This window comes from Gymnogyps californianus, chromosome 8, assembly GCF_018139145.2.
Source record: "Gymnogyps californianus isolate 813 chromosome 8, ASM1813914v2, whole genome shotgun sequence".
Lineage (NCBI taxonomy): Eukaryota > Metazoa > Chordata > Aves > Accipitriformes > Cathartidae > Gymnogyps > Gymnogyps californianus.
In genome coordinates, this window is record NC_059478.1 from 16,961,812 (window position 1) to 16,981,222 (window position 19,411).

Here is a 19,411-nt window from a genome sequence, read left to right on the forward strand (position 1 = left end):
TGTGATAGTGACCTCTGTCAAATCAGACAAATATGTTAATCATGTTAGAATGGGGCTTATAGGGGAGGAGGGCAAAAATAAAATGATGGGTTAATCTGGGACTGTTTCCCAAACTGCAGATGTAGGAATTAGGTGATTTCCACACAGTTCGTTGTATGATTGTTTTGCCTACTCTGTGATGCTCACTGGGAAGTCTCATACTCTGGATCAGGTTCAGAACTGAGTGCTGACAATTTCCTAGTACACAATATGGACATTGATGAAGGTTATAGTAACATGATTTTAGTTTAAAGTTGTTTTACTTTGGATCAGCTTCATTCCAATGCTGACTTTTGTTTTTTTCCCCCCTGACCTAGATGGCATAACTACTGATACTGTATAATCCTTCTGTGTAACATAATGGAAACAGGATGTAATTTACCTTAATGCCAACAATGAGGTTATTAGTAAATAAGAGTTGACAGTCTTTTAGCCAAGATGTTGCTCTTGCAGATTGAAATGTTGGTTACTCAAATTTATTTCTTCTGAATCCTTCCAAGATTGAAAGCGATGAGGAGCTGACTGTTCGCATTCCATAAGGTGAAATTTTAATAAAAAGTTCTGGATCCGGATATTCAGATATTGGGGAAATTACTTCCCAGTTTGTGTGCTTGTTCTCACCACCAGCCTGCAAGGCTGTTCTGTCTGGCTTCTCCCTTTCTCCTGAAGGAGATTGGGATTTATGCAGAAGATGTGAAGTGGTACTTAAAACCAGAACTGAGGCTTCTGTATTTCAGTGGAAGTAAAAGAGGAGCTGAAGTACACACTCCTCAGCTGATCCCAGGAAAGCAGCAATTTACAAAGGGAGTTCTCAAAATGGGGACTAGACCTAGCAAGGGTGATGGTTAGTTTCTGCCACTGGTTATGTCCACGTAGCTTTGCACACAACTGGCATTAAGTGTTCTCATCCAGTTGCATTTATTCATCTTCTTAAACTAATGGTAACATCCATGGAGTGAGTTAGTTAGTTCATGGTAGACACTTACCAAAGACAAGGCATTTAATTGTGTTCCTGAGGGTAGATGAAGAAACTATTTGTGCAAGAATACAAGTTACCTTGTTTATAGTAAGATTTTCACAAGTGAGATGAGTTTATATATATTCACCCCCATAGTCAAAAGGCTCGTCTATGTATATAAACTTGTGGCTGTAGAGAGTATACACGGCAGGTTGTTCCACACTGATAGTATCTTTCACTGTGTGTAACATTCTTGAAAGCTATTGAATGCATGAAGTAAATAATCACATCTTTCTGCTTGTAAAAAGGTTCTTATGGAAAGCAGGACCTTATTAGATGGTGCGAACTAGAATATTTGCTTTGAAAGTCTCATATGTAATCTGACTTCAAGAATTTTTCACAGATGTGTTACTTTCCAGTTGGTTTATCTAGATTGATACCCTGTCTTTCCTTTTCATCAGTGTGACCAACTTCACTTCTAAACAACCTTTTAGCCACAGCAAAACAATAGTTGTATTAGTGGTTCCCCTTCTTTTATGACGGGTGAAAATTGGGTAGTAGAGGGAGAGTCTGCTGCTGTTAGAAAGCGTTGATGTTCTAGGTGGAGAAGCGGTAAGCAGAATGGTGCATGCATCTTCTGTATGGGTCTGAACAGCAATGTAGGATATGCGATGGCCATGGAGGGGAAAACTGTATGTTAGTCTGTATTTAAACTTGTCCTGGCAAACATTTGTTGAAATAGACAGCTTCAGAAATGTTTGGGCCAACAATAAATCAGGTCAGACGAAAGAATACCAGCCAACTGACACAGCAGCGCCTTTCCCAACTGCGTGTATTGTGACCAGCCCTGACTTGGCAGGGAGGGTGATTGGCGCTGACAAGCTTGATGAGCACATTTTATTTTGTTTTACACAAACAGAATCCATAGCTGTAAGGCCATTATTGCTTGCTAATATTTACTAAACAAAGGCTTCCTGTTGAGAAATAGCTAAAATTAGAGAATAGGTAGCTTATGCTGTTTTTACATTAAAGATGGATGAGTGGTTATAAAATGTGGTGACCAAAATAATCGAGGAGTGGGATGCTAATGACAATAGTGTGCTGCTGAGATGGCTTGGCTAACACTGACAGGCTTCCCAGCTGCTTTGTTATATCATTCTTTTGCATTAGGTTTGTCAGCTTTGAATACACGCTTTTTCACCCTATTCTTCTTTCTCAACTTCTCCTACAGAGTATGCTTTCATGTGGCTGCCTACACATTCTGGAAGAGGTTATTTTCAGCGAATGTAAATGACAGTTTAAACCTCAATGAAAGAAGATTCACAGATAGGCTACTAAGTTCTCTCCAAGCCTTTTTTTTTTTCCTTTTTTTTTCTTTTTTTCTTTTTCTTCTCCCAGTTTTAAGAGCTCTACTTTTTTTCTTTTTGGGGGTAGAGGACTGACCGATTCTTCCAGGAGATTCCAGGAAACTGTAGTCACCTAAGCAAACAGCTGAACTCACGTGCCTAGAGAGGTCCTCTCTGCTGCAGGATCACTGGCAGTTGCAGTCCTCTGGTCCCAAGTACTAACTAGGCTTCTACAATATTGCAATTTGTGTTATTAAGCTTGAGAAAAATTTTTAAAACCGATATAACATCCATTGCTGGAGGAATTTCCTGCTTGGCTTCATGTAGATAAATGAATGTGTACAGCGAGACAAGGGACAGAAGAAAAACTGAAAGTAAATATTAATTTTTATGACTGCTTAAGTCAGATTGAATTGCTGCAGGAACTTGTTGGAGACACGTTTCCTCATGCATTCTTTTCACTGTAAACAGTATTTGCTCTACCTTTGTTTTGGTCTCTTAGACGTTTTCAGACTCCTTAGTATTAAAACTGTGTTTCTGTTAATCTGGCATATTTAGATTGTTTTGCTACCTGAGGTTTATAAATCTGTCCTGAACAGGAAATCTCTGTTTTAGTGTCTGTTTGGTGAGTATCAGTCGCTGAATGCAGTGTAGTTGTGGTTCCTGATGGCTTCTGCCCCCACCCCTCCCCAAGCACTACTTGTGTCACAGACCTTTTGTCTTCTCGAGGCACAGAAACAATGTTTCAGATATTTTGTAAACAAATAATACAGTGATGGAATGCAAAGAAATCTCAGTTGGGTGTAGCTGGACCTTTGCTTTTAAGAGTACAAATAACCAGTCTCATGCTTGAATGCATTATTTTAGTGATAGTGTTCTCCTGGATGGTATGATAAACATCTAATTCAACTCAGCAGTTGTTTTCAACTTGCATTTCCCTTCAAAGCTTACTGCTTCTGTTTCAGACTTGAAGAGGCTTGTGTCCCTTAAGGTTTTTTTCCTCTCTCTCTCCTCGCCCTCCCACTTATTTTGCTTTTTTCCCCAACTCTGTTGGTCTGGTAAGATATTATCAAATCTTAATACTAAGAAACTGCATTTGGGGATCACATAAGCTTTATTTAGTCTTCTGTATGATTTTTTTTTTTTTTTTTTTTGCCTTGACCTAACCTGTAAGGAACCTGAAGAGGCTGTTTTATCCTGTAATGACAAGCCTGTAGTTGAGGGTGACACTGAACTCCCCAGAATAATTAATGTAGTTTGTCATATGCCTGTGATGCACTCCTTCCTGAGGACTCTCAAAATGGGAGTCATCTGTAGATCGGTTTGGCTGCTTTCCTGCCTCGTTTCCCTTCCCGTTCTTGTTCGGGGTCCAAAAGTCTACCCACCATGTCACCAAAAGGACCTGGTTATGGGGTATGTGCATGGGTATTCCTGATCACGTGATTAGGAACTCTTTTCTCTCCAGTTGCAAGTGGACATCTGTGCATCAGAAGACAGAGACACCATCTTGGCTCAGCAAGAAATGCAGTTCTGGTCAAATGGTGCACTTGTGCAGACCATCTCTAGTCAGTTGACCACAATATTCATGCCCTTCGTGTGAGAACTGCATATATTCTGGTTAGACAGAGACAGCTGTTCTGTCTTCTGTTGGGGAAGATTTGTGGCCTATAGGCTTTTATGGAAGCATTTGAAGGCTATCTGTCCCATTCCTGCCAACATAAATCATTAGTCCCAATGAAGTATTGTGGAATATTTGTCTGCCTCTGGAGGTTTGTGAGAAGAGATGAGACATGACCTCCATAGACTACCTCCTCCTTAAGTATTTCAAAACTTAAGTCTACACACGAAACATATTTCGTAATGAACTAATTGGAATTACCTTTAACTATCTAATATCCTATTTCCTGAAAATAACATGTTACTACAATTTTCAGATATATTTTCTGTGTTGTCTGATCCACTTTGGGTTTGTGGGCATCAATACAGCTCTGCTGTCTTTCCTTTTCCCCATTGCCTTTGCCTGGAGCTGCCTGGTACTCCCAACAGCATTTATTCTTGCATTGATGGAGTACAATTGAGGCTTTGATGGATTAAAGCCCGAAGGGACCATTAAAATCATCTGGTTTCATTTTGACAGCTATAGAATTTCTCCAAGTGTTAGAAGGTGGCAATGGCCATGCTGGCTTAGACTGAAGCTGTGTCTAACTCGGTGTCTGAGCTCCAATGACTGCCAAAAGTGAATAGCTAGAGAAAAGTAAAAATGGTAAGTTGGACATGTCCTCTGAACCCTTTCTGCTTAGGGGAGTTCTTGAGCTGTTGCAGGTTGCATTATTTTGGTACAATACTTAGTAGTTCAGTAGACTAAAGAGTGGAGTAGTTGAGTGAAAAGAAGTTGTGGAGGCAGGTTCAAAAGGAATTAAAGGAATTCAAAGACAGCAGATCTGTAAGCAGTTACTGAAGTGCATAGAACAACTGTGGTGCAGCAGTTGTGGGTGCTGGGGGACTGGACTGCAGAAAGCTGCCAGTCTTGTCTAGTCTCCTAAGCAGTATCACCCACTGGCTGTGTAAGGCACAGGCTAGCTGGACCCATGGCCTGACCCAGTAAGGCATTTATTGTCTCATTAGTAACCCACAGGGAAACTTAGAACTTGTCCAGTCTCTCCTTGTTTCCATGTAAACTTCTTGTGTCAATGCTGTGTTTTGGCAAGAAATTCCACAGGTCTCTTACATGAAGAATCACCCTTTTCTGTTTCGAATCTGGCTCCTGCTTGCTCTGTTTAATCATCTGAGGTGTGTTATATTTAACTGAAAGACACTGGTAAGCGGTTGATTCTCCCCTATTTTCATGCTTTTCATGATTTTCTGGTATTCTTTCGTAACCCCTATAAATCATCTCTTACCCAAGGTCCCAGCTTCCGCTATTGTTGCTTGCATGGAAACTGCTTCAAGCCTGGATTGCTTTCCCCATTAAGTTCCAAACTCTGAGCTATAATATGCCTTTAGATCAATGTGTGTTTATCATAAACTACCTCTGCTACTAATGTGTGTGTACTGAATCATAGTGACATTTAGTACCAGCCTCTTGACATTTTTTTGCCTTTGCTGTGTTTGAGTCCTCAGTTAAAAACCATTATGTATACATGGAAATGAAGATAAAGCCACAACTATGTTTCTTTAATAAATTACATAGAGCTTTCTTAATTTACTGCTGTGTAAGATGGGTTTTCCTAGACTTCTGTGTGTCCTGTTACGGATAGAGCTTCCTACTCCCCGCCAGCAGGAAAAAACATACAGAGTGCCGGTGAATGGTAGATAAAGTTTTTGTCTTAGTCCACTTCCTCAGTCACAGTTTTTCCTTTGACCGTGTAGAAGCTAGTCTGAGTTGAAAAAAATCTCCTGATATTTGACATCTAGGGAGATAAAGCCTGAAGCACAGTGGTCCTTAAAAGGCTTGCTTTTGCACTCCATACAATCGCATGTAATTTGTATGTAGTTCCCCCACCTACCCACCTGACAGTAGTGATACACTATACTGATGTGTCATGTTGTACTTTGAGTCCTCAGAAAAATTTAGGTGCCTCTAGCCTAAATATAATGTCTTGTAGCCAGAACAAAATGGCTCAGATTTCAAACTGTTCTCTCAGTAACACTGGATCAATTTGCACTGTACTGTAATTGTCTGTATTGACCTGCTTATCATGGCCACAGACAACACAGAATTGCCATTCCTTTTTGCTTGGTGGGGAAGTGAGTCAGCTTGTATTAGATCCTCTTTTTCATAAGCTAGACTTTCCTGAATTTGAAAGCTTTTTATCACAACTTGCAACGCAGCACTCTAGTGCATATGAAACTTTAATTCTGTGCACCAGCACCTCTTCTGTAACAGAACGGAAGAGCTTGTGGTTTAACCTGTGCCATGTATGCAACAAGAACTATTTGTAAAAAAAAATGGGGGGGGGAAGCGGGATTTAGGGGCACGTAGCAAGAGGCATATGCTGTAAAAACCATCGCCCTATATGTGTGCTTGTTTGAGAATTTTTCTGATTAGGCCTAATTCCACAAAATAATTTAGGTGTTCAACTTCTTTATCAGGACTGACATGCTTAAAGACAGACCTTTGTAGATCTAGGTTTATATACTAAAGATGCTTAAGATTTGACTGACACTTGAGTTAAAAGCTAGCCAACATTTGTCAAACACCTTTGTTTAATTCTATGAATATACAGAAATGGTGTTGAATTTGTATCAGGTGAAGAAATATCTAACGAGCAATCCAAATCTGCTTTTGTTGATACTCTTTTTTGAATATATGTAATTATCAAAATGGTGGTTGATGAAATGTCATGAGAAAAAGATGATTTAATTCAGAAACCTTAGGGTATTGGTGTAGAGTTGTTTTTTTTTCTCCTTTAAAGTATACTTGCTTGACTCTTTGGGAGAAATGAGTTTATATGTAAATGGCATACAACATTGCAAGTAAACTGTTGGCAAATGCTAGTATAACTCTTTTTTTAACAATTTCTTTGTTCTAAGCAGGCCCAGCTTCTGTATGGCCTAGACTTCAGTGCAGCTGAATACCATCAAAGTGGTTTGTAATGTGATTGGTGTTAATTCACTGTTTTAATGTAGTTTCTCCTTTACTCTTTTCAGAAAATCAAGATGGCCTGCATCAGGTAGTACATGAACGCCTGGGGGAGTTGCTACGTGTTTTAAAAGCAGTGATAAATAAACATCAGACTCTAAACTCAGTTGATATTCTTAGTGCTGCAGGAACAGTTATTGCAAAAGTAAAAGGTAAGGAATTACTGCCTTTCATATTCTTGGAAAATTGTAATTAGTGACTTGATTGACTCTGGCTTGGAGTTATAGATAGGATTCTATGTATACAGAAGAAACAGGGTTTGTTTGGGGGTTTTTTAAGGAGTAATACCTCAACGCTTGTTTAAAAATACCTTCTCTAACTGAAAAGTAATATTAAATAGCTTGTTCTCTTGTTGATGTAATAAAATTCTGGTTATAGGAAGCTAGCTGCAAACGCACACTGAATTCCAAAAGCACAAGCCTTTGACCTTGAGCTTTTCTTTACCTGTGTATCGCAGAATAATATCACAGCATAATAAACCTCACATTTATCCATTTAGAGATTTCCCAAAAATCTTTGCTTAATTCTATGAATTTGTAGGGATGGTGTTCTATTTATATCAAGTGAAGAAATATCTAAATGAGCAATCCAAATCTGAATGGCCTAACAGTTATAAATTCGACAAACAGATCATAAGCATGGTAAAGGTGTCAACAGCAACAAAAAAAGCCTTGTAGACATACACGTTAATACTTTGTATTGCTGGCCTTTGCTGCTGCAGTTCTCTGCGTGTCAGATGAATGCAAATGGTGAAGCACACAATTGCTCCAGCCCCATAAACCATAGCTGTTTCCTCTCTGTATAGCCTTTGACTGCAGCTCTCCCTACTCTGGAATAAGTCCAATATATTACTGTGGAACCAGTACAGTTTCTTCCATGTGGCATGGAGAACGCTTTGAGTAGGGTTAAATCTCCACCTCTAGCCTGTGTTAAATCATGTGGAACATCTTCCTTCAGAGACACATAATTTAGTTTTCCTCCTTGTTCTAGGGTTTTTCCCCTTGTTTCCTAGTTATCTTAGTATGTCTGAACATACACTGCTGATTCAGTAAAGTAGGAATATCAGTTAAAATGCTAACGTGTTTAGCTGCCTGATTCCTATATCTTGGATTCTTCCAAGCTTCTTATGGATTCTTCCTATTGATATATAGTTTTGCCAGTTTGTTTGATCTTGGCAGGTACTAGCAGCCCACTTTGCATTTTATTCCTGCTACATGTAGACTTTCCTGTAGATCTGTCCCTGGTATTTGAAATGATCACAGGATTATAACTGCAACTTCTGAACTTGCTTTAGACAATCGTACGTAACAGTAGAAATGCAGAGGGTATCCCTGAGAGGTTGCTGTTTGTCTTGTTGATCTCGGGAAGAGTTAAGTACGCGTGTATAATGGTAATCAGATACGTAACATGAGAACAGGTTAAATGTTTAGTGAACATAATTCTACATCCACCTTAGACAAGCTGTTACCATGCGTAAGTGCTGTGGTAAGATTACTGTGTGTCTTCCACTCCCCCCTAATTTCAGTGAACACAGGACAATGTTCAACTGCTCTTTAAGAAATGTGGAGGAGAACTGACTTAAGGTATGCAAGTAAATCAAATTACATCAACCTTTGCTAAATCATGTTTCCAAAAACTATTGCAATAATATCTATCCTCTCTGGACTACATAATTTATCAAGGTTGTTCTTGATATGCAGTGCCCCAAACTGATCACTGTCTATACTCTCCAAGTTTACCATTACAGAGTAAAGCAGTAGAATTACTTTTCTTGTCTCACATGGTAACATTGTTGATTGATTCCATAATTATGTTGGCCTTTTTGTCAATGTTTATGTTCGATTTAAAGTCCATGATAAGTCCAAGGGCACTTTCTGTAGTTCTAGTGCTGAACCAGTTTTCCAGATCTAGATTTATGTATTCTCCCTCCTACCCTTCTACTTCTGAAGTGGAGAATTAAGCACTTCGTTGAATTACATAATCCATTCCTCCAGAGTAGTTGCAGCCTTCTGAATTTGATGCCATACATATTTTTTTTCTCTTCTTGGTGCACACTGTTCCATCATACAGTTTCAATAGCACTGAACCCTGGGCAGCTGCATTGGTATTTCATACATTTTCTTATATGCATCTGTTTCTGCCTGGTTTGATGAGTAGCTGTTCTTTGAATAGTTATTTTAGGATTCATTCATTTCTCTTGATAGTGAGCAGAAGAAATAACTTTAGTACTAAGCCTTTTTTGGCAATACAGATATTCACAAATACTTTTTAGCGTTTTCCCCCGAACAGATGTTAGTTCATATAATTAATATATTTGCACTTGAAATAAACTACCTACTAACACTTGCATGGTAGAGTTCACTCACTGTTAATATGTTGAATTTATGAGGAGCTGCAGTCATGGAGAGATTGCATTATTTTCTACATGGAAAGAAAAACTACTATTAAGAAAACACCGTGCATATTGTATAATTACAGAATTTTGAAAGTAACTCCACTCTGTATTGTTGTAGGAATGCCACTTGAAACAAAAGCAGTACAGTCATGTCTTCCAGTTTTCTGTCAAATGTGTTCAAGTGGGTCAAGTTGTAAGACCGTAGTTCAGGTACATCTGAAAAGTCTGTGTTCAGCTGTAGCTCACTTGAACTATCTTAAATATGATCTTGTATGATGAGAAACCTCTCAAAGAAAAAAGGCATGAAAGGAGTTGATTTTGTTATGGTAATAGTCTTTGTCCTTGAGCTGGAACTGAGCTCAAGTTTTTACTTTTTTCCCCCTCTTGGTTACATTACTCTCTGAATAATTTTCTCATTGGCAATGGTTTGACAGTACTGAAAAATCTAGCTTTAGGACTCCTGGTACAGGATCCAAAGTACAGTGATGATATGGCGCACAGTGCTGATCTGATACAAATGTGTTCTTCCAGCTTGAATAAATAGATTAAAGTGTTTTCTGGTGGAATAAAAGATTATGGCATGCAATTGCTGTTCATAGCATTCTCACTAATTTCTCATTGAGTTATTCATCTGTCTCATAAGCAGCGTACGTTCTGGACCTAGAACAGAAAGGCTGGTGTAAACTGCCTGGTTGTTCTTTGGCTAAAGCAAACACAAACTCACTCTGTGGCGAATCGTCGTTCCTGTGATCCAGCGCTGTGTGACCTGGGCTCGCGGAGCTCCCAAGTTAATTGCAAGGAAAGGGAGCTCCGGATCGCACTAAAGAAGGTGGTCTCGGTCAGTCCTGCCTCAAAATTTGTAGCCTTTGACACAAACAAGTACTTTCATATGAAGACTTTAGTAATGCCAATCAGTGTTTGCTCAGCCATGTATTGTATTCCTCACGTGTCTGGAGATGGAAATGGAGAGTTACAGGGCTTCAGCTCTTTCCGACTGGTACTTAGGTCCTACTTCTCTGAGAACAGCAAAACGTTTGCTGTATGAAAACAGCCTACCTCCCCCCAGCATAACCTATGGTAAATGTGAAGGCAGTTTGTCTTTAGCACCTGTTCGGTCTTTACAGCTGTTTTTTGTGTGAGGATCATACTGCTCCGTGTTTGTATTCAAACTAAAGTGTACAACTGCTGGAACTGTGGAAGCTGAAGTAAAAATACAGCATGCTGTGGTGAATTGTAAGCATATCAGACCTCAAGTTTGCTTACAGTGGCCTGTCAGTAACACATGCGTTCACAGGTTTTCAGCTGTGGTTTTTTCACTAGAAGTAATGTAACTTTTGAATAAACAGGAAGCTACAAGAATGTGAGGAGCTGGTAGGACAGAACCAGTATCCTTTTTCCTCTGTCTTCCCAGGCTGTGTTAATGTGACATTATGAAAGAAGTTCATCTGACTCATCTGTTTCTTGTCATTGGAGGACAGAACTATAAAAAGACATGGAAGCACTCTGTATCTGTAGTCAGATTTATGACTAGGAAGAAGATTAACCTGGCATGGAAAATTTCTGATGTTTATTTAGGGGAGGATGAAATAGAAACAAGCTGGGATTTACACATGATTCCCTCCCTCCCCCCCTTCAGAAATAGAAGCATAACTGGTTTAGGTTCTAGAAAGACATTTTTGAATCTTTGCATAATGCCGGGGTTTCAAATCTAGTTTGTATTTGGAACTTCATATAGGGACAAATGGTTATTTTAACAAATGACTGCCTTTGCTTTTGATGAAATCAGCTACAATAAGTTTGGAACCAGTGACTGTCAGTGACTCTGGCTTGTGAAGTGTTCTCATAAGTATGACAAGTTGTACTGTGATTTAAACACAATGTCCAATGCAGACAGACCACCCCCTATAAATTACTGCAAGTGGGAATATTTTGAATGCTAGCAAAAATTAGAGTGCTTGTGCCCCTCCTTCAAGCCTCTCAGCCATTTCTCAGGTCCTTCAGTGGTAATGATATGAATCTTGTGCTTGTAGTTCTGCTTTGGATGTCTAATGCTTTTACTTTTGGACAGACTGAAAGAAAAACTAGCTATAGCATGTCATCTTAATCTTGCTACAGAGAATGATGTTTGGCAGAACAGATGATGTCAGACTTCTACCATTTTAGACTGAGGTTGCAGGAAGATGTAGGGGAAAAGAAACTTGATTTCTCTGGTTATATCTTGGACATGACATGGTTCACCGGGCCTCTTTGCTTGGACACTTCTACTTATACATGCTTACTCGAGTGCTTCATGAAAAATGTCTTTTAAATGACACCTCACTTGATCTGGAAGAATTGAGACTTACTGAAGTGTCTTGCCTGGAACCTGTTTAGACTCCTATTTCTGGAAGTCACTTCCCAGTCTGGCACACCATCATACTCATAGTTGTTATTTTCCCACTTGCTGTCTTTGAATAGTTGATGGCCCCAGAGTACATGGTTCTCCTGATCCCATGCTGAATTCAAGTTTGTACTGTTCTTTTGTCCTAAATTGCACCTTTTGACTTAACTGAATCACTAGAATGAACACAGATTCCTGGTAAAGCTGAAAATTGCGCTTGTCTTGTAGAAATTCCCTTTTTAGGTATGTTTTTTTCTAATAGTTCTGCATCAAAGTTAAATACCTCTAGCAAGGTGAAGTAATTTCAATTTTGTTTGTGTATCTGTGATGTAAATTCAGAGCAAAATTTATTATGGAGGGAGTAGGAAACAGGTCCTCAAACTTGTCTTGTTGGCATCCAGCTGAAGTTGGGGAGGCTGCCAAACTTGGTAGTAAGTACAGGCTGGTGAAATTATATGGCACAGAGAACTAAAAGTAGAACAGTGGGGCCTGGACAGCCTGCTGATCCTCTCTAACTGTGAGATCCCGAGAATAGTCATCTGCCTCTTTCCAGTCTGCATACTACTGCTCTTTACGCAGGTTCCTCCCCCCATTTTTTTTTTACACATTTTTAAAGATGAGAGGTAATAACAAGAAGTATTACAAGTCTTCACTTTGGGAGAGGGAGTATTCTTTGATCTTGGTTGGGTTTTTTGTTTGCTTGGGTGGTGTTTTGTTTTTGAAATAGTTCTGAAAGGTTCTTGAAAGCATTGTTGGGAGTTTAAGGACAGAAAATTGGTTGCAAAGGTATTCAGTTCCAACAAGTCAGCCAGTTGCTTACTGCTTAAAAGTCAGCTAGTAAAGTATGGATTGAAGATGTATTCCTGTCTAAGGAAATAGATGGTCGTGTTACTGTATCTGTCTATTAGGTACGAGAAAATTGACCTGCAAAGAGTAAATTCTGCAAGCTGATGTAGTTTAGACTTGTCCAGGCTCTGCAGACCGCTGGCAAGGTAGCTTTACTGCTGCCAGTCCTGCACGTGTCTATCGGGAGCGGGAAGGAGGAAGCAAGCAAACTCCTGCAGACTCCGGCATGGCTGTTTCCCCTGGGTTTCCTGGGCTGTGCTGTCTTGATTTGACTGGAAGGGGACAAGAGAGCATCGCAGAAGCTTGTGTGCTGTACTGTGGTCCCTGTGAGCTGTCTAAGCATCATCTTTTAAAGGCCCTGATTGCACTTTGGTCTTGACAGCTGACAGCCTCTTCTTCATAGTTTCAGAAGCATTGCTCAAATGTCCTCAGGCACTGCTTCAGCTTCTGGGATTCTGGCTTCCAAAACTTCCATGGCTGTTGCTGGTTTCCCAGCCTGTTCTGTGCTTGATTCGGAAACCTTTTGATGGCATGATGCAAGAGTTGAAACTTTGCAGTGTCTTGCAGCATTTTGATGAGGTTGCCAAACCCACCTCAGTTTGAAGACAGCTTTGCCAGCTTTGGAAATACAGATCCACTTTAACGCAAGCTAGGCTTGCATTTCAGGTACTGGATTCCAGATTTTAATGTATTGCTATCATATGATTTTTTTAAAGTTCATTATGTGCCATCTGAAACCTTACTTAAAAGCGTTGTTAAGTTGTATGCTTGCTTTGAACTCTGTAGAACTATAGATAGACAGCTGTCATTTCCAGACATGGAAAGATTACTATAGTTCATTGTTGTCAGTAGCTATTGTGTGCAGTCAGGATGTCCTGGGGAAAGAGCGTGCACGGTTTAAAGTTGATGTTAAGTACATCAGCATTCCAGTGGTAGTAAGCTAGAAGAAAGCTGTTTGTATTCCACTGAATTACTAAGAGCTTGGACTAACCTTTTTTGGGAGAAGTGGTAATTCTGAAAAACTTGAGATTGGTTATTCCATTTGTGATGGATCCTGAAAAGAAAGGAATTCTCTGGTATATAAAGTGTAAAGCTTAACAAAACTCTTCCTGGAACAGGAAGGCAGAGTGAAACAGATGGCATTTCTTTAGGGAGAGGCTATCTATGTCTCATTAGCAAAGTGAAAGAAGTGCTCTTTCTCTGAAGACACTGCTGCTAATGGATATACGAATGTTTCAGTGGTAAGTGCTTTGAATATATAGACAGTTTTTGTTGGTTCCTTTTAATTTTGAAACAGTTTGCATTTCATGCCGGCACTCAAATGATTTTTCCAGTCATTAGTGGGTGGTAATCAATAGATCTCATAGTAACTGTTGTTGCTTAATGATTTGGAATGCAAAGTTTAGATTATAAGCAGTGTTATCTCTGGAAAGCTGAGGTTTTCAACTAACCTGAATTTAAAAAAATAAAGAAATCCGCTGCTATCTACAATGTTGTTTAAAAAAAAAAAAAATTATCATCTGTGGACCTTTATTGAGTCTCATTTCAACCAAAGGTGCCAGAGGCATTTTTTTATGTAATTACGAAGTATAGAAGAATGAACAGGTAGGAGAAGCCTTAATTTAGCAGTGAACTGTGGCAACAGACACTGTTAATATTTTTGTAATACATGGCAATTTTTTTTTTTGCTGTAGGCTTATTACAACACATTCTTCCAGATCTGCAAGTAATTGTGAAAATAGCCCATGAGAAGAATACATATTTTCCGTAATAGATTTACATAGAAATAGTTGTTATAAAAATGTTGATCAGGCCTGTTGGCATGCTGTGTAAAAAGGAATGGATTCAACTGTGGTAATTTGCTGGTTAAAACTTTTCCTTTCACAAAGGAAGTCTAATGGGGGAGCAGATTGCTGTACTTTGTTTGTTACCCACTAGTGTTTAGGCACCTGGCAGGAAGTTTGAATACTTTTTAAGATTAAAGTCTGTTACTTTAATTTGCTAAGAAAATGTGTATAGAATGGGCAACATTTTAACGTGATTTAATTTTTGCTACTTCTAGAAGTCATTGTAGTCCATTATTTCCATATTTGTACTTGAAATGTAAGGAGAATACATAAATTAACATTGTCACAGGTCTTGCAAAAAGTGATATAGGGGTGAATAGCTGTATGTGTGTCACTGCAGTATCTCTGAAACAGATGAGTGTAAGTGTAACTTAGGCATCTAGATAATTAAGAATATTGCATTGCTTAAAAAAATTAAACTTTTTAAAAATAAATACTAATGTGAAATTGTCACTTCTCACAATGTAAAATTGGGAGAAATTCCATCCAGAGAGCTCAGCTTTGGCTCAAAGGAGTGTATGCAACTTCTCTACAAAAAAATTCCCAGTCACCAGTGATTAAGGAGTTAAGTTGGAAACAGACAAAAATGGTTGTGCTTTGTCTTTTCCTTTCTCCCTCCTCCCCCTTGTCCAATAGTTGTTAATAGAAACTCTGGATGAATCATTCTTCTTGTCTCATTATTCCAGTTTGTCATGGAAGCATGGTAAAGGCTCAATGTTGAGTGGCTTAAATACTTGTCTCGATCACCAGTTTAAACCATCTAGCTTGTCCGGTAACGCTCCTCTTCCTATCTTGGAACAACAATAGTTATGCTGAGTTTCTTCCCCACTTTTAACAGGCAAAACTGAGGGGCTTTTGCCAGACTAAGGAGCTAATAATTAAAGGGTTTTGCAATAAACACTACCTTCTGATAGCTTTCTATTTGTCTGTACTCAAGCCAGAAATCCTGTGTTCTGGATGGATACACAGGATCACATACAGTTGCAGGGCGAGGGGGGGCACCCCATAAACTACTGCTCCTGTTCTGAATTCTGGAATCTCTACCCAGAAAAGAAACAGTTTTTCAAATATTTGACGGCATTTGTGAGCTGCTTTGTGATGTTGCTGCTGCTGTGTGATTTGGCTCTTGCTGGTAAATGACTGTTTTTCTCTTCCTCTCACGTTACCATCATGTTCCCACACAAAGCTGCTTCTGAAGTGGGAAGGTATAGGAAGTGAAAGAGTAATCTGACTTCATCGTGGGAAGCATCTGGATTGTATTAATTTCTTTCCTTTAGTGTCTGCTTTCTTACTAATCTTCTTTAAAACTGCGTTTTTTAAATTGTTCAGAAAAGTATGTTGCATGATTTGTAGGAGACTTTGTGTATAAAATTTGTCTTTAGGCCTAGTAAACTTGCTTGATTGACCCCACCTCTCACCCTTTTGGTTTTCATTTTTTTCCTAAGCGGTGAACTTTAAAGAAGTTAACGAAGAAAACAAGAGAGAACTCTTCAGTGAAATATTTTCTTCCATTGAAACATTGGCGTTCACCTTTGGAAACGTGTAAGTTGAAATCCAGAAGGAGTTTTTGAAGAGCTCGGTGGAGCCGAATCAAATTAAGACTAAAGAACAACAGAAACTTTAGTTTTCTTTTGGACAAATATTAGCTGATAAACTAATTTAAATTAACCACATCCAGAACAATTTTACGGCTTTGTTTGGGTGTTTGGGTTTTTTTTCTTAACAGGAAAAATGATGGTATAGAAATTGCAGGGAATATAAGACTACTTCTAAAAATTGTTTGCAGAACTTTCAAAGGATATTAGAAACACTATCTGAATTTTTGTTCTCAGTGATCTGAAATTGCTTGATAAGGTAAAGTAATGAAGTAACACAATTCTTTGTTTTTCTGGCAGTGTTTCAGACTTCCTTATGGGAGATGTAGACAATGGCTCGTCACTGGGACTTCCTGTATCTCGGAGAAGTCGGGTACGCTAAACACGTTCTCTTGGAGTATGGAATGATATCTTTTAAAGGAGATTTTCATTTCCACTGGAACTGTGTGTGTCATGGGGCTGGGACACTTGGAGTCTTCTGAGTGTTAAAACGAGATTAAACCCATGAAAAAAATGCATTCAAGGTTTCAGATACTTGAATGTATTCTCAGTTCTAAATGCCAGTGATGACTCAACAGGTATAGTGCTCAAATATGTAAATGATAACCTGCTGCAATTGTATTTGAGATTTTTAAATTGGTTAAGTGAAAAGGACTAAATACTTAAAAGGAAGATACTTGAATGATTTGCATGCTGGAGTAGTTAGAATAGACCTGTTAGACCTAGAAGCTAAAGGTTTAGTGACTTCTTTTTGGATTTTAAAGACTAATATTCATTACAAAATAACCTTTTCTTCTTCCAGAGCCCAGTTTGTGCTGTAGCTGTTTCAACAACAGTTCACTAAGAGAACTGAAATAGCACTGTCGACTTGTAGGTAGTCAAAGAAAAACATTAGTGTTTTAAACTCCCCTTTAAACACTTTGAAGGTGAGATTAAAAAATGCTCAGTACCAAATCCTATTCTAAATTTTTGTGTATCTAGAAGCAGACTTTCAAGTAAGTCAAGTCAAATTAAAAGTTACGTGCAAGGAAAATGCAGTTGATAATTGGTGTGTCTGACAAGCTAAGTTGTAGCAAGGTGAAAAATTTTAAATTGTGGTGTTTTTTTAAAGGCTTCATTGAAATGTGCTTAAGGCTTTAGCATTCCTTCACACAGGCTTGATGATAGCAATGCTGTGCAGCTACAGCTGAGAAGTAGTCTTTTTAAATTTTCACTGTGTTTGATAACACACGAGAGAGATGTATGATCACAGAAGTTCTACTCTGTAGCTGCTACAAAACTCATCTTCGCAAACAACATGGAGGGGAAGGAGGCTACTCGGAAAACTGGTTCCAGCAGACTTAGAATCAGAGGATTAGGTTGCTGATAAAAAGTATGAAATAAAATAGCATAGAAGCCAGCATCTCATGTAACGTAAATGAGATGATTTGAACAAGTACTATTTCAGCTAATCAGTTCACCAGCAGAAGGAAGGTGCTGAATTTGCCAACATTTTAATCTTGTAATGGCTTTGCAATGCAAAAATGCGGTCCTGTGGAATGAGATGGTCCCATATATTGTTTTGTGAAGTGAATGCTTGGCTGAAAGGTCACCCTTCTGAACAAGGGGGTGGTGGAAGACCATGGGGAAATTACAGTATAGCAAAATGAAGAAGGAATTCTATTCCAGATGCTCCAGAAGTCACTAGCATATATTAAAAAAGCCCTTTTTTGTAGTGTCATTTGCCTTTCCTAATGTGGAAGGGAACAATTATAAATTTTGGAGCAGGTAGGATAATATGGTTTAATTTCTTGGAAATCTGTCTTAAGTGAATTTTCATTCAGGCAAATAAATTCACATTTAACAGATGGATTTGCAATTCAGAGAGCAATTTCGAGGCCAACTAGGATTTGAGTGTTAGGAGAAGTTAAATGCAAAATATTTAAGTAGCTGTATTAACTTTTCGTTCCTGTAGATGTGTACATTCAGTGGTTGAACATAGCAGCTAGCTGTATCCTAAAAAGATTAGAGCATAACATTTTGGTAGAATTTAACATGTAAATGCTTTGAGGGTTAATTAAGGCGAGAGACTTTAATTGCCTGTTAAGTTAGGGACCTCCCTAACTAAGCTATTGAGGATTGCTCTAAGGTGGGGGTCGGGGGGAGGCTGATCTTGCTTCTCCTGGCTGCAGGGGAGTCTGCATTCTTTAGTTCAGACATTCCACTTGGAAGCTTAAGTTAAATGATATGTATACCCCCTCTTAGCAAATATAATTGTTCTCATTTTAGCCCATGTAGTACAACCAGAAGTACAAGGTGGAAGCAAAGATATTTCTTAATTAAAAACAGAAGAGCTTTAGAATACATTGGAATAGATGAGACAGGCATGTCTGACCTTTCATTACTCAACAAGGTATTTGAATGCTATTCGACACTATGTAGGTCTGAGAGCATAATAAAGGAGAAGGATAAAAATTTCAAAACGCATGCAGAGATTTGCCTCTGTCAGGGTGAGAGTTCTTGGGTAATGGGAAAAAAAGGCAGAAGAGACTGGTTAAAGTTGAGAAGTGAAATCTCTCTAGAAGTCGGGGGGGGGTATTTTTTGCTGGGCTCACTGGGATGAGTCATTGGATGCTTGAGGGAGCAAGCTGTATGGGTCAAGTTCTGATAATAAGTTGTAGGACGTAAGTAAAAGTAGTTGTCCATGTACTTGTTTTTAAAACATAGATGGATGAATGAGCATTGATTAGCTGCCCTAACTAGACTGTGTGCCTGAATTACTGGAAAGGAGTGAACAGTTCTCAGGACTGAAATTATTTTGGTCTTGTAGAATGGGAAATAATTTTTAGGACCAGAACTTATAAGTACCTCCTGAGTTAATATAAAGTATGGGTTTTTTTCTCTTCTTATTTGTTCTTCCCTAACAACTGTAGGGACAGTAATGCTTTATACCCAAATCAGAACTAAATCTAGGAATGTTCAGGCTTTCTGTGCAACCAAATATTGATCCATCTCTAAATTCAGATGTGTTTTAATTTTTTTTTTTTTTTTTTTTTACCGTTTGGTTGATAGACAGCTTTGGATGATTTCCTACATGTTCTGAAAAAGCCTTCAATTTTACTGAAACTCTCTTTTATTAGACAGCAATTGTACTAGTATTCCACTTTCTTAGGAATGGAGCTGTTCTTTAGACTGTAGTTTGATTCTGTTCAATGTAATTGATGATTAATAGCTTGCATGTTTTGGTATATGGAAAAGCTGCTTTTGCTGTGAAGTAAACAATGATTGTTGAGGGATTTTTGTGTGACTTATGGTCAGTTTCCATTTACACTTAAAAAAAAAACCAAACAAAAAAGTACTACTTGCATCATTGTTACTGTGCTC

At 38.6% G+C, this 19,411-nt stretch overlaps 1 protein-coding gene across 2 annotated transcripts in view; it reads left to right on the forward strand.

Annotated features, from left to right (window-relative positions):
- ARHGAP29 (Rho GTPase activating protein 29) overlaps positions 1 to 19,411 on the forward strand; it is a 50,535-nt gene that overhangs the window by 15,645 nt on the left and 15,479 nt on the right. For both annotated transcript variants that reach the window (XM_050901209.1, XM_050901210.1), the window contains exons 2-4: positions 6,994 to 7,137; positions 15,899 to 15,995; positions 16,349 to 16,421. In XM_050901209.1, coding sequence (XP_050757166.1) covers positions 6,994 to 7,137; positions 15,899 to 15,995; positions 16,349 to 16,421 — 314 coding nt within the window. The remainder of the gene's footprint in view (positions 1 to 6,993; positions 7,138 to 15,898; positions 15,996 to 16,348; positions 16,422 to 19,411) is intronic.